This window comes from Carlito syrichta, unplaced genomic scaffold (assembly GCF_000164805.1).
Source record: "Carlito syrichta isolate Samal-C Ts95f unplaced genomic scaffold, Tarsius_syrichta-2.0.1 Scaffold279568, whole genome shotgun sequence".
Lineage (NCBI taxonomy): Eukaryota > Metazoa > Chordata > Mammalia > Primates > Tarsiidae > Carlito > Carlito syrichta.
The window spans coordinates 458,024-473,736 of NW_007223664.1; the positions used below are offsets into that span (position 1 = coordinate 458,024).

Consider the following 15,713-nt stretch of genomic DNA (forward strand, 5'->3'; position numbering starts at 1 on the left):
GGCTGAGCCACAGAGCCCAGAGACGTCTGGTTCTTACACAAAACTCAGCTGCTTTGTCTGTCACCCACTCTCCTCCCTACCTCTTGGGAATAGTCTTACTTTCTCCACTGCCATCCTCATCTTCATCCTCATCCTCATCATCGTCGGTGTACAAGATAGGCCCATCTGAGTCAGAGTCATTGGCCTGGTATTCCCTGGGGCCTTCATCTTCTGAGGCACTGAAGGATTCTGAAGATTCTCCCATCAGTCCAGGAGTCAGTAGCCCAGGTGCTGCCTTCCCCAGCTCGTCTTTGGTTGTGAAACTGTTAAAGGCACAGAAGCACAGGGGTGGTGAGAAGCTCAGAGTAACTCTTGGGGACACCAGCACCATGAAGAGGAGCTCTAGTTTCACGGGCTTCCTTCAGGCTCAGGAAAGGAGACACCAGACACAGATCGGGCTAAAGTCACTGAAATGGAACTGTGTTACTTAATTCTCAAGGTTTTACATTCTTCAGCTGCCAAATGAAAAGGCTTGACCACATGCTGTCTAAGACATTTAGTAAACGAATATGGTAACATTACACTTTGAAAATTAATGTTTCCAGGGCCTGGTGCAGTGGCTCACGTCTGTAATCTCAGCATTTTGGGAGACTGAGGCAGGAGGATTGCTTGAGCCCAGGAGTTTGAGACCAGTCTGGGCAACATAGTGAGATCTTGTCTCTACAAAACACTTTTTAAAAAAAAAGTGAAAACTAATTTTTCCATAGCAATGAATGTTCAGTGGAAAGAGGAGTGAACTAGAAGCTCCTGGAATTTGACTTTGCCCTTTTTCTTTTTTCTTTCTTTCTTTTTTTTTTTTTTTGAGTTGGAGTCTCACTCTGTCGTCCGTTCCCGGCCACCGCAGCCTCGACCTGCTGGGCTCCGGCGATCCTTCCGACTCAGCCTTCCGAGTAGCCGGAATTACAGGCATGCGCTACCACACCCGGCTGATTTTTTTTATTTATTGTAGAGATGAGGTCTCGCTGCCTAGGCGGCTCTCGAACCCGCAGGCTCAGGCAATCCACTCACCTCAGCCTCCCAAAGGCGCGGGATTACAGGCTGAGCCACCGAGCCCGGCTTGCCCTTTTTCTTTGAGCTGTATTAACTCCTGCTTATCCTTCAAGTCTCAGCTAAAGCCTCAGTTCCTTTAGAAATCTTTTGTGGGCCTTCCTTGGCCCACTTATCTGGTCCCAAGGCGACTTGAAGACAACACCATTGGAATGCTTAGTACACTACTACACTTTGACCTTGTCTGTCTTCTCATTACTTATCTGCCTTCTCAACCCTACAAGCTCCTTGACAAGTGAGACTCATTGTTTTGCATCCCAGCACCCAGAAAACAGTGGCAGAGAAGTATATCTTCTCTCACTAATACATGAATTAATCCTATTTTCATCTCAGTATATAAACAGTTAAAATTCATTTATTCTCTCTGTGCTTTCATTTCTTCATTTTGTTTTTTTTTGTTTGTTTGTTTGTTTTTTGAATTGGAGTCCTCTCTGTCGCCCAGGCTGGAGTGCAGTGGCACACTCACGACTCAGCATTGACCTGCTGGGCTCCGACAATCCTTCTGCCTCAGCCTTCCAAGTAGCCGGAACTACAGGTGTGCGCTACCACGCCCGGCTAATTTTTGACTTATTATAGAAACAAGGTCTCGCCAAGTTGCCCGGGCTAGTCTCAAACTTGCGGACTAGGGCAATTCACTCTCCTTGGCCTCCCAAAGTGCTGGGATTACAGGCTGAGCCACAGAGCCCGGCCTCATTTCTTCATTTGTAAAGCTGTGTCTTGTAGGACTATAGTAACAATATGAAACAGAAAGTGTGAACGTTAAATGAACTATTTATAAGAAAGATAATTTGCAAGAATGCAATAATTTTCCATTATTTAGTTTAGTAACTAGTAAGTCTCTAGTTAAAGAGTTACTATAAATATACAAAGTTTGCCAATTTTCAAAAACTAGAATAAAAAATATTCACTAGTTTACACCAAAAACTTATCATACCAATTGAGCACAGTGGCTCAAGCCTGTAACCCCAGCAATTTGGGAAGTTGAGATGGGACGACTGCTTGATCCCAGGAGTTTGAGACCAGTGTGGGCAACATAGTGAGACCCTGTCTCTGCAAAAACATTTAAAAAATTAGTTGGGCATGGTGGCGCATGCCCGTAGTAGTTCCAGCTACTTGGGAGGCTGGAGCAGAAGGATCACTTGAGTCCAGATAGTTGAGGCTGCGGTGAGCCATGATTGTGCCTTTGTACTCTAATCTGGGCAACAGAGTGAGATCCCAACTCAAAAAATATATATATCATACCAAAAACAATTTAATCTTCATTTTAAGATGCAGAAGATAAAAAGTTCTTTGAATAATGAGCACAGGCAAATTTTAACAGAATATGAACTATTTAAAATTCTACTTTGTAGTTATAAGCCTAAGCACTCATAAAATTGTCTACTTTTTGCTTATTAGAAAAATGCAACAAACTAAATTCTTGTTTTCAAAGAGAAACATGACATCTCCTTTTTTATTGTATAAAAATATATATACCACGAAATTTGCCTTTTTAACCATTTTCAAGTGTACAGCTCAGTGGCATTAGGTACATTCACATTATTGTGTAACCGTCACCACTATCCATCTCCAGAACTTTTCATCTTCCCAAACTGAAACTCTGTACCCATTAAATAACTCTCCATAACCCCTTCCCACAGTCCTTGACAACCACCATTCTACTTTCTGTCTCTATGAATTTGACTATTCTAAATACCTCATATAAGTGAAATTATACAATGTTTGTCCTTTTGTACTTGACTTACTTCACTTACCATAATGTCTTCAAGGTTCACCCATGTTGGATAGCATGTGTGAGAACTAGCTTCCTTTTTTAATGCTGAATGATATTCTGCTGTATGTGTATGTCACATTTTGTCCATCCATTCATCAGTCAATGGACACCTGGGTTATTTCTACCTTTTGGTTATTGTGAATAATGCTGCCATGAGCACTGATGTGCAAACTTCAATCTCTGCTTTTAATTATTTTGGCTATATACACAGAAATGGAAGTGCTGAATCATACAGTCATTCTGTGTTTAATTTTTTGAGAAAGCACCGAAAGCTTATCTTAAATAAGAGAAGATCTATTTTAATAAAAAAAACTTTCTCACAGTTTGGATTTTTAGTCAGCTGCCACTGAAAGCCACTCTTGTTTGAATAGTCTGTCATTATGGATACTGCAGCTTGTTTAAAAGATATGCCAATTAATAATACATTCTGGGTAACAGAACAAAAGCTAATTGAGAAATGAGTCCTTTATTTGTTTGTGTCATTGTTCACTAATTTATTATTTTTTTTAGTTGAGTCAGGGTCTCACTGTTGTCCAGGCTGGAGTGCAGTGGCATGCTCGTGGCTCATTGCAGCCTCTACCTCCTGGGCTCAGGTAATCCTTCTGCCTCAGCCTCCTGAGTAGCTGGGACCACAGGCGGGCAACAGCATACTTGGCTTATTTTTTTATTTTTATTTTTTGTAGAGATGAGGTCTCGCTATGTTACCCAGACTGATCTTGAATCCCTGAGCTCAAGCAATCCTCCTGCCTCAGCCTCCCAAAGCCCTGGGATTATAGGTGTAAGCCACCATGCCTGGCCTTTATTTTAATATTGATTATAATTTAAACCTCATCATTTGTATTTTATAATGCTTTGCAGTTTTCGAAGAGGTCAATGTACATTTACAACTTACAAGCTCTATAGCACAAGGAGGGTAGATAGTTTGTGGTTCATGGAACCAAAGAAGGCCATGAGTGAGTTGTACAACTAAGGCAGCATTCCAATCCGGGACACAGAGCGAAGACTCTTACTCTACCTATTAAATGGCATATTAGATTATATTTTATACTTAATATGAGGAGGTACATTCATATAAGTTATATTTAATATTACATACACTCCAAATTTATAATCAACCAATTCATGACTTAGCTCTCAGCTGCTTCCCTAGGATTTTTGAGCATATTGGACAATATAGTGCATTCTGTTAATATTTGTGGAAATAAACTGAACAGAGACACCTTTGGATATGGTCTCCAACTGGGCTTATTAGTTTCTGCCCTACATTATACCAGACGTACATATTATTGATGAAGCTGCCAATGAATGGAAGCCTCCCAGATCGTTAGAACTCTGCAATATGGAAATAGAGGTAGGTATTTTTATACATAGCCACTTGCCTTCTTTAAAGTTTTGGTATTTGTATTCCAAACAGAAGTCTCTTCATAAAATGACAAGATTTTCACACATTAGTTGACTAAACATAACTCTGTGAGAGTTCTAAGTAAAGCAAGTGACTAAGAGCCAGAAATTCTAATTAAAATATCTACCTGAAAAACAAATAATTTGGAAGGAAATCTGACAGACAACTTACTCTAGGTTCATTAACTCAAGAGCAAACAGAAACTATCCCTGAAGGATGATCTTTAATTGAAATTTTAAGTTCTGAAGAATATACAGAGAAGAGAATCTCTGTGACCTCTTCTAGGAGAGCATTCTAACTACCCTGATTGACAGGAAAATCTTTTATAAGTATCCTCAGTGTCCAATGATGTTCTAAGTTCATTCCTTCTGATTACAGTTCCAGGAGAAATGGAGAACAGATACTTACCTATTTTGTCTGACAATTCTTTACATACTCAGGTTAAAGACTGATATTAAACCTCCAGCATACAGTGTGGAGCTTAGCACAATAAAATGTGCTCCCTAAATGTTTGTGGAAATGAACTAGACAAAGTCAAATTACCTTTAAATGTTAGTTATCTGAATGCTTAAGATTATCTATTTAAGCATTTCGTATGATGCACCTTGTTCTTTCATATATGGAACAATAAACTCATATATTCAACTTATTTCTCAAAATCCAGGTGTTATGTTATTAACATGTATGGGCATGTCAGACAACATTTTGGTAAAAACTACTCTTAACTAGCCTGTCTTGCTCACTCTTCTATCTTTGGTGCTTAGTACATTGCCCAGCACTGAAAAGGCAAACAAAAAATATATGCTACAAATTAAATGCTCAGTTCTAAAGGCAGGAAGTGACTGCAATGCTGGAAAATACTGTACTTAAAAGAAGGCATGTGCTGTATGGTGGAAGTATTAACGACACTACTGTGGCTTGAATGCATCCCCCAGAATTCATGTGTTGAAAACTTAATCCCCAATGGGACAGTGTTGAGAGATGGGGTCTAATGGAAGGAGTTTAATATGTTTTATAAAGAGTTCATAGAAGTGGGTTCACTCTTTTAGGCTCTTTGCCCTTGGACCTTCTGCTACATGATGAGAAGGCAAGGATGTTCTTGTCAAACGCCGATGCCTTGATCTTGGACTTCCCAGCCCCCAGAACTGTAAACCAATAAATTTGTTATGGATTACACAGTCTCAGAAAATCTGTTATAGCAACACAAAATGGACTAATGCAAGCACCATAACCATTCACTCCAATATCTTCCTTTTTCATATCTTTTATTAAAATGTCAAACAAATAAATTAATTTGTAATTTGGCATTTATCTTTTCTTGACTTTCCTTCAAATAATGGTGCTAAAAATGATATAAAGAGAAACAAAGAAACATGGAACAGAAAAGAAAAAGCAGTGGAAGTAGAAGCAATTGCTCTGGAAGACATAAAATTATTCAGAGCATATAATTTAGTTGCATTCTGGCTGCCACTGCTAACAAGGCAGTCTTGGCAAACCATTTTACCTCTTTCAGTGGCAATTCTCTTATCTATAAAACAGGTATACTTTGGGGAAGATGTCTGTAAATTAAATGATAACACATGTGCCGTTCTTAGTTACTGACATTAAATAAGTATTCAATAAATGAAGGTTATTATTATTAGCAATTAAATAATTAAAGTAGATATTTTAGTCTCTTGATAAAAACCAGCCTAATCAGTGTAATAATTTTTTTTAAGTCTAGCATGACAGATTTTTTTGGGAAAGAGAACTTTTTAAATGATCTGAAGAGTGAATACAGATTTTATTCTCAGACACAGGCGAAAAGAAACTGGATTCAAGAACTCCAAGACTTCCGTAGACAGAATTCATAATTGTGTCTACTATACTCTGGCAGCCCTCCCTTCATACCTGTGTGACAGGAGGGCTACCATGTTTTATTTGCCTACAAGTAGAATATTTATAACACTCCGTGAGTAATAAGATGCAAAGAATGAAGGAGAATGTGGACCCTAGGATGAACCTCAGGTCTCTCTGGCTTGGGCAACTGGGTATTGATAGGGCAGCTAGCTTACAAACTAGATAATGATGAGGTCACATCAAGTTCCTTGGCCCATTTTATTTAGTTACTTTCCCAAATGAAACTAAGACTATCTGACAACTATCTTTGATCTTCCATCATATTCTATTTATAAAATCTAGCATCAGGGTCATCTTATCTTTAACACTGCTTCTACTATGTTGAAGTAAACTGACTTTTCCTATAGCCATCACAACTCACATTTCGTTTTCATTCAACAATTCAATGAGCATCTCTTGGGTGCCCACAGCAAACCAGATTCTAAGTTGGTTGCTGGGGACATGGAAAAAATAAGACACGTTGGCTGGTTCTGTCCCACAGGCAGGAAAAAAAAAAGAGTTGTCCAAGTATAGCAGACACAATACCAAATCTATTTAGAAGTACTGGGAGGAAGCTGGGTTCGGTGGCTCAGTCTGTAATCCCGTGCCTTGGGAGGCTGAGGTGAGTGGATTGCCTGAGCTAGCGGGTTCGAGACCCGCCTGGGCAACTTGGCGAGACCTCATCTCTACAATAAATAAAAAAATCAGCCGGGTGTGGTAGCACACGCCTGTAGTTCCAGCTACTTGGAAGGCTGAGGCGCAAGGATCGCGGGAACCCAGCAGGTCGAGGCTGCGGTGGCCAGGAGCAGCCACTGCACTCCAGTCTGGGCAACAGAGTGAGACTCCAACTCAAAAAAAAAAAAAAGTACTGGGAGGCTTCACAGAGGAGGTAATATTTGAGCTATGTGGGGAATTAAAGGAACAAGAAAGGGGGCCACTCTATGGCTGGAGAAATAGGAGTTGAAATTTAATGGTCTTTACATTCTTGGAGAAGGAGAAGACAAAGTAACTTGCTACCATAAGGGTGGGCAGGAGTGGGTGAACAGTCTGGACCCAAGTAGTAAAGATTTAAAATAAGCACTGTAAGGAAAGGGAAGGGGACTGAGGACTGCTAAGCAGTGCTCAAGCAGGTCTTAAATGTCCTTGAAAAACCACAGGTCTCAGGTGGTATCTATCGGCATCACTAAAGTATTTCTTCCAGTCCCCTAGGCTTTTCCAGGTCAGAGCTCTGAAAAACCAATGCCTGGATTGCATGTATCCTTACCTAACAGTCAGTAGATTAAAAAATAAAAAAAAGCAAACTAGGTTCCTTCATTTCCAACAGAATATGCCAGTAATCTTTAGTTCTTGGATAAAATACGGGGTTTGCACTCCAACTCACCATTTTGCGTTTTCTCTGCTAACACTTAAGCCATTGCCTGAGGGGACAGTGGTTCTGTTCGTAGGCTCTTCAGTCCAAAGAAGCTGACTTGGGTCTAAGGCAGAGACGGGTGGGTCAGCTCCAATGCTGACCAGGACAACTGGAGTGTCTGAGGCGATAATGCACTGATCCTCAAGAGGGCGAGGAGGGGTGGGGGGAGAAGGTGGTGGAGCCACAGGGGGTGGAGGGACTACACACTTGGATTTGCCTGTGTTCTGCTCCTCAGCCCCAGGGACAGTCTGCTCAGGTTTGAGACTCTCCACTCTGGTCTCCGAAGGCTCTCCTTTAAGGTCGGGTGTGCCAGAAGTGGTTGTGTCCGAGGACAGGCGAGAAGTTGTTGGCTGCTTGCCAGCTTTTTTCTTGCCCTTTGTGGTCCCCGCTGTCCCCATTTTGCTAGAAACTGTCTCCTTTGAAGCTTTGGGACGAGATGAGGTGGATGAAGTAGACGGGGAGGCTGATGCTTTGGAGCCAGTTGGTTTTTTTGAATGAGAGGAACCAGCTACAATAGAGAGATTTTGCATTAAAAAATCAAAGAATACAATGCTTTTTAAAAATAAACAAGTTGTAATTGTCGATGATATTTAAAATGTAACTTTTAAAATGTGTTGAATAAATGAACGAAAGAAAATGGGCTAACAATCATAATGATTATTTTCTGCTCCCTCCCTTCCTTCAATATAGGAGTGAGAAAGTCATGCTTATGGCAGAACTCTAAGGGACAAGAGCCCCCCCCCCCCCCTTCTGCCTTTCCTAGTCCCGTGGGCCAGCCAACGGGAAAAATCCTCAGTTCCTTGTCCTATAGGTAAGCTGAAGAATCCTTGTATGCTCTGAAGAAGGAAAGTCCTGGTGTGAGAGGACAGACACCAGCAGCTAACTGGGTGTAGTACACAGCTTGGTTCATTACACATTATACCTGTTCTAGGATGTCTTTCTGGGAATGGAGTGGTGGACCACATTCAAAAGAGGCTGGGGTATATACTCAGTTCCTTTCTGGGTCAAAAGCAAAATCACTCATTCTACTGCTCAGAGCATAGAGTCCAACCCAGCTGTTCCCAAAGTTGTAGAGAGGGAAGCTCGCCATACTGGCCTGCACTTCCATCTGTAGCAGAGATGGTGTGGAGGGAAAACACACGGCCACACAGGAAGGACACGCTCCCTTCAACACATCAAAAGGCAGAAAAACCTTATTTTTTTTTACAAAAAATATTTACATGGGTAGCACTTAAATCATGTGAAGGGAAAGAATATCATTCTCAGGTCTTCCGATCCCACCTTCACAAATGTAATCTTCCTTAATGCTTATTTTCTAAGAAATAAAAGGATCGCCAGTGCTGGGGCTCAAGCCTGTAGCCCCAGCACTTCAGGAGGCCAAGGCGAAAGGATTGCCTGAGCCCGTGGGTTCGAGACCAGTCAAGGCAACTTGGTGAGATCTCATCTCTACAAATATGTCAAAAAATTAGCACACACCGATTGTTCCAGCTACTTGGAAGGCTGAGCGGGTTGACACTGGGGTGACCGTGAGTATGCCACTGTACTCCAGCCTGGGCAATGAAATCAGACTCTGACTCAAAAAAAAAAAAAAAAAAAAAAAAAGAAGAAGAAACAAAAGGATTACCATGGAATATATTTGCCTACTTCTGGAAGGGCTGTCTTTAACCAAACTAGTTTCAGAAAAAAAAAATGTTAACAATTTTTTTCTTTGTCATCTTAGGAAATGAATTTAAACTCCTATGCAAATACTCTTTGTTTCATGACTTTTATTGTCTATACATTTCTCCTGATTGTTTCTTCTGTTGTATTGCTGTATGTTCCTTCTTTTTCATGAGGGGTTAAACTCTGTTCACAGAACTATTCAAAACTATCTTGTTGGTATTGTGAAGCCAATCCATATTGCATACAGATGTTATTGCAACTTACCTCCGGCTATAATTTGTTGAAGTCAACTGAGAGGGTTAAGAGATGAACAATAATTACTTTCGTAGGGAAGTGAAGCGAGAATCCCTTCCACATATCAATTCTAACAATTTTTTTAAAAAAAATTATTTCTTCTCTAACAGAAAAGTTAAATTTAGCCTGGCTTAAGGCAAAAAATAATTTTGTCAATGCCCAGAGTGCAAATTCAAGCCATGTTATATTTTTTTCAAGAATCTTCTAAAATGACAGACCTGTGCTGAAATCAACCATGTTGCTTAAGTGACCTTGAATGAAGGCCATGATTAAAAAAAAAAAAAAAAAAAAAAGGAAAGGCCACCTCTCCTCGGTTAAGTGCTTTTGTTGTTAATAGTGTGTAACAATGAGAAAGAAAAAAATAAGAGACATGTAACCTCGCTTCCTTGGCAAAGCAGTTAAATATTTTAAACCGATATCTGGTACGATGGCGGTCTCTACTAACAATAACAGAGGAAGAATCTTAACTGACTGCTGTTTTAAGAACTTAAAACTGGACTGAACATCAAGAGCTGCATTTGAACTAACTTTTCCAGAAGTTTTACATTACTCAAATAAAAACCATGCAGAAAGTTCTAAATGGTTACATACAGTAGGATTCTGGAGGAGTATTATCAATATTTGATAAAAAAGGATCCCTGCACAATGGACTTGTTGGTGTATTTCAATGCAACCCTGTTTCTTGGTGACAGCCCCTGAAAAATCCAATTCTTATTTTCACTAAGGGCCTGCTGGGCCCCTTCAAATACAATGAATAAAATGACTGTACTATTCTCTTAGGAACATCACGAGAGTATACATAAATCTTCAAGTACAATATCTAGAAGCAACTAAAAATCTCTCATGATAGCTGTCCCCTGTCTCTGCATTAATCATCTGTTTTCTTCCGAAAGAAAGAGACAGCCCAAGCAAGTCTATTTCAGAGGGAGATGTTACCGTGTGGGGAATGAGGAAGTGGGGGAGTATGTGCAGGACAGAATCTTAATTCTTAATGACAGAGTCGTAGTTTGGGGCTGTTCTTTAAGAAGTAGATCAGTGCCTGCCTCACTTCAAGCACCGCTCCCAGGGTTTGCTAGGTAGTCTGGGAACGCACAGATCCCAACAAGAACAGAGGCTGATGGGTGAGGACAGCTGGTCTCTGAGGAAATGGCCCTGAGGCACTGCTGACAGATCATTCTGAGATAGTTCATTTTAAAGCTTATTAGAAGCGACCCAGTCGCTAAAGGTCAAAGGCAGGAAGAGAGGAACACAGGGAGAGAGACATCTATTTGCATTCACAGATCTGTTATACTGACAACAAAACCACTCTCTGAATGTGAGCATTATGGGTATAGATTATAAGGGGGAAGAGATCAACAACAAGGCAAACCCTGATAGTTGCTAGAAATTTACTGCTGATTTCAAGGAAAATAAGACTTGTTATGGCACGGAATTTTTATGCACATGTTCATGGGAAAAGTCACTGAGCACTTAGACTTTTAAAAGTTAGACCACATAGTAGGCATCTATATTCCACTTCAGTTTCACTTAGGACTAAGCATATCTGATTGGAAGGGAAAGCTGGATACACATGGCATGAAGTTATCGTGGGTCACTCAAACACCCACTGGTGATTTGTGATAGCAACTTGTAACCACACCACACCAGGATGGTTTGCCTTATGACATGCTGAAGTCTACAGGGAAGGGATGTAGCACTGAGTGGGTAACACTAAATTCGGCTGAAATAGTTCTGACGATAGTAGAAAATGATTGGGTGGAGGTGAAACAAATGATATGAACCTTTTGACATTTATCAGAAGGGAAATGACCATGAATGCTGAAGATTTAACACATTAACTTTCAGCAAACATGGCAAAGATGTAAGTATCACAATTTTATATGTAAACCTACGATATTTTGAAAGAAAGCACAAGTCAGAAAGCTACCATAAATTCACATAGGCAAATAGTCAGTCAATCTCTAAATAATGTTGTCATCAGCTCACTGTCTTTCATTATGAGACCTTTAACTGGGTGTCATGGGCAGATAATGGATATCAAGACAAAAGAGGTATAGACACCCAAAAACTAATGAGGTGAGCCAGTCAGCTAGTTGACATTCCTCCTTTGGTAGCTAGCAACAAAGGATGTTCTTTGCATTCAAGCTGAATCCTCTAGTATGACGTTCTATGACACCAAAAGACAACCACGCCTAGAAGAAACAATTAGCCCCAACCCAGAGCCAAGCACCCTAGATGCAACCCCACAGGGCACTGGGGGCATACTCACCAGCCTCTCGGGTCGTGTTTCGGCCTGTTGGCTTAGGTGGAGGGATGGGGGCCTGCTTACCAGGAGCCTTGATAGTATTTTTTTTAACATGAGGCACTTCGTCACCTTTGTGGCTGGCCCCAGCAGTGGCCCCTTTTGGAGGCACAGGTGATTTTTTGGGTTTAAGTTTGGGTTTAGGCTTAGGAGGAGGTGAAGGAAGTAGAGCAGGAGCTGCCGGTGTTTCAGAGTGGTTTTCAGTGTTCTCTATAAATGAGAAAGTGAACAGAAGTAGACAGATACAGACAAACACCATGTAAATACGAGGAGTAAGACACATAACAACAGTGACACAAAACTTGTGCTGCTTGACCCTTGGGAACCAGCATGGAGTTCTTCACCCGGACAGCAAAGTTTGGGGTAACAGCCAAGTCTGAGAGACAAACCAGGGTGCGTTGTCCAGATACATCAATCCCTCCTTTGATAAGATGGGGTTGCATAATACCCCTTTGACGAAGTTATATTGAATGTGAATGTCTACAGGTCAGGGGCCTCGGTTCCAGCCTCAAATCTGTGGTTGCTGGATGATGACTTGGGCATTAAGTGCTAAATTTAAATTGAACAAATGTAACAACTGAACAAAGTTGAAGGTCCCTGGAGAGTGGCAGATGGCAGATGAGCGTGTAACAACTACTGCCATGGGAGTGAGGACTGAACTGCATCAACCACTGGGCTCACAGTTACCTTTGAGAACTCAAGCCCAAACAACCTGAAAGGGATTTGAGCTCAGCTATTTTTGGTCAAAAAACAATTATTTTTTAAGCTAAGGGAGACTGGAGATTCTTCTACCTCAGACACAATGTGCTGAATAATGAACAATTCCCTACTAGTAAAATTTTCTCAAGCTCTCCCCAGAACGTTGGCAGCTTGTAGTTCCACAACCTTTTCTGTCCTTTTTAGACAGCATCATGATTATAGGTACAGGGGGTACAGAGGAAAAAAAAAAAATATTTAGTTTTGTTTCGTAATGTAAACACAAATCATAGTTTCAGGAAGACAAAGTTTAAAATTCACACAAAAAACTCATACGTGAGGACAGACGTCTCTTACAAGCTTTTTGCATGACTGGAGGAGAAATATTATTAGTCTCTCATGAGCAAAAGAAAGTGGAGATGCTGACGGTTCATTCATATATTTACATCCATATTCTTTCTAATAGTGGCTGATTGAAATGAAAATAAACTAGAATACGGGTTCTGGTCCAAAGAACTAAGCAGCATTTCTTTAAAAACAGGGCACAGTAAAAAGCAAAAGACAGTGTTAAGACAAGACCAAGCCTTAATTGAGTATGTTCTCCCATTATCGAATGACCAAGAAAGGGTTTCAATATTGAAATAGATCACATTTTATTGTTATTTTTATTATTTTGCTTCTTATTCTAGTGAGCGTGAAGTGTGGGCTTCTCTTTTTTTTTTACCACATTCTCCATCAATTCATATTCATATATATATAACTAGATATATGTATTTACCATAAGAGTGACTAAAGTTACAATAGGTAATCAATAAAACTTTATTTATTTTTATCTATTTAAACAGAGATGAAGTCTCTTGTCACCCAGGCTGGTTTTGAACTACAGGGCTTACATAATCTCCTACCTCGGCCTCCAAAGTGCTGGGATTACAGGCATGAGACACAGCACCTGGCTAATAAAACCTTTCTTTTAAAGTTCACCTTTGATCCTGCATTAGCTGTGAAAACGCTTCCAGACTGCAGCCCAGACTGACCTCTCCTGCCTCTGAACTTACTAGGTCTTATTGTATGAGCCACTTACTCAAAATTTCTTGGAGGCTACATTGTATTTTTGCCTTTCTGTTTATGCATCTTGTCTCCTCAATGAAGCTGCTTACCATTTTTAATAGAGTAGTAGCCTTCCTAACCCAGCTGGTCTGAATTAGGTCAGCTAATCAAAAAAGTCAGTCAGGGTTGAGAATGACACAAGTTGATATATATATACACTGACTTGTCAGATTTTTGACATGGGTTAGAGGTCTACTGTTTAATAACATCTTTGTCGCTTTAGCCCCTAGCATAATACTGTAATGTATGGAGATGACAACCAATAATATCCATGGCAAGAGCCACACTGAAGTGCAGCACTTGGTACCTTTATTCTCTTTCATAATACATGACTTACACTCTCCCTTCATGGCATATCACTGAGGGATCTTTTTTCTTTCTGCCTAAGGTTTTAAATTCTAAAATTATACCCCCAAGAATTCAGTCTCTGGGTTTGGGAAAGAGAAGACGGTTCATTCGATGACAATCCCTACTGGGAGAAAATGAATGCACTGCACACCAACTTCTTCCTGGTTTTCTGGAGAGCATGGCCCTGGTAGAGTTAGAAAATTCCTTCTGACTCTTTGAACTCTACCAACTATCTGTGAGTGTCTGCTACTTTGGTGATTCCTAAGCTGTGTGTGCGCGCACACACATGAGTGTGCAAATAGCATGTTTTTCTAAGTTTTAAGTTCCTTTTGTCCAAAATTTTGTATCTGATCGAATATAATGTTCTAAACATCACGTCTATTCAATGAATGTGACTAATTGGCTAAGAGTCACTGATATACAAATTAGAAAAAGGCTCTCTACTTGCATCTGGGAGTAAGGGACTGGATCAAGTTGTATTTCTATTACCATGTGATCTAAAGACACACTATAAACTGACAGCATGTAGGAGTGTTATCATTTCAAGAGGAGGTTAAGACAGGGCTGCCTAGTCATTCTGCCTTGATAAGGATGTTATGTTTCTCAGCATCACAGGCTGGAAGACAGCTGTTTCTCCTACTGCCAGGCTTAGCTCCTTCTGCCACGTGAAGGGCTGAGTTCAACAATACTTAGAGTAATCCCGGGAGTTGCACGTGATCTTCGCCTTACTAGAACGCACTTCTGCTCCAACATCGTTCCTTCATTTGACTACCTCCTTCTTGTCTCCTTCAGTTTTTAAAATATCTTCCTCTGAGAGCCAATGCTGGTCCCCACTGCAGGCTCCCCTGGCTTGCTGTATACAAGCCTTCCACAGTACTTTGCATCTTGCATTGCAATTGCCTGGCTGCATTCTGGTCTCACCCTGTGACCTGCTTAGGGCAGAGACCATTTTTCATGTGCCACTCTTCTACTGGCCCCCAGTGGAGTCTTTGCCATGATAGACCTTCATTAATATTTGTGGAACAAATAAGTGTTCAACACTCGTGACCTCACTGAAAACCCTTTATAATAACTCAAGACAAATTATATCGATTTTCAGATTTCTTATATTTAATATCAAGCTATATTAAACAGACAGCAGGCCAGTTTTATCTTATACACTTAAGGGCACATACTGGGAAAGAGTAATGGGAGGGTAAGAGCTCTGAAGACCTGAAGGAAGAAGGCTCCAGTACTAGGCAGATGAGACCCGAGACTACTGCACTAACTACAGAATCAAGTGCCTTCAGGAGCCTCCAAAACACTCACGTGGCCTGGTGGGTCCTATCCACAGAGTGAGTGCAAAGGACACCACTTGCCATTTGTTTTGCTTTCTCTGACAACAATGTTTCAAATATTAAAGTATTGAGGTACTGTCTTATAAAGAGATATACCACGTATCTAGAACCTTAAAGGCACATGATGTGATTTTGCACATATAACCAGTTAATAGATGAAACAATGGTCTTGAATATGGTGGCTTAATACAGAAGGAAGCACGGCATTCCAACATAAAGGGTAAATTAAGATCATGAGATGGTGGGTTTGCATGGCAGTGACCTCACACAAGGAGTGAGACCAGAAGAGAAGCAGAGGCAAAAGTGAATCTTGGGTTGCTTTTCAGAACTTAGTTGTGTCTTCTTTTCAGAGAAATAAGTTGTTATCTTGGCTCATAAGGCATTTTCTATTTAACAGAATACAGAGTAAGAATAGT

The 15,713-nt window shown here is 40.5% G+C and overlaps 1 protein-coding gene across 2 annotated transcripts in view; it reads right to left on the bottom strand.

Annotated features, from left to right (window-relative positions):
- Positions 1–15,713, bottom strand: part of PHACTR2 (phosphatase and actin regulator 2) — a 207,992-nt gene that overhangs the window by 47,516 nt on the left and 144,763 nt on the right. Inside the window, exons 5-7 of one of the 2 annotated variants that reach the window (XM_021709748.1) lie at positions 11,777–12,019; positions 7,522–8,059; positions 100–302 (exon numbers count right to left, since the gene is read on the bottom strand). In XM_021709748.1, the coding sequence (XP_021565423.1) occupies positions 100–302; positions 7,522–8,059; positions 11,777–12,019 (984 nt within the window). The remainder of the gene's footprint in view (positions 1–99; positions 303–7,521; positions 8,060–11,776; positions 12,020–15,713) is intronic. The other variant, XM_021709749.1, reaches the window with a different exon arrangement.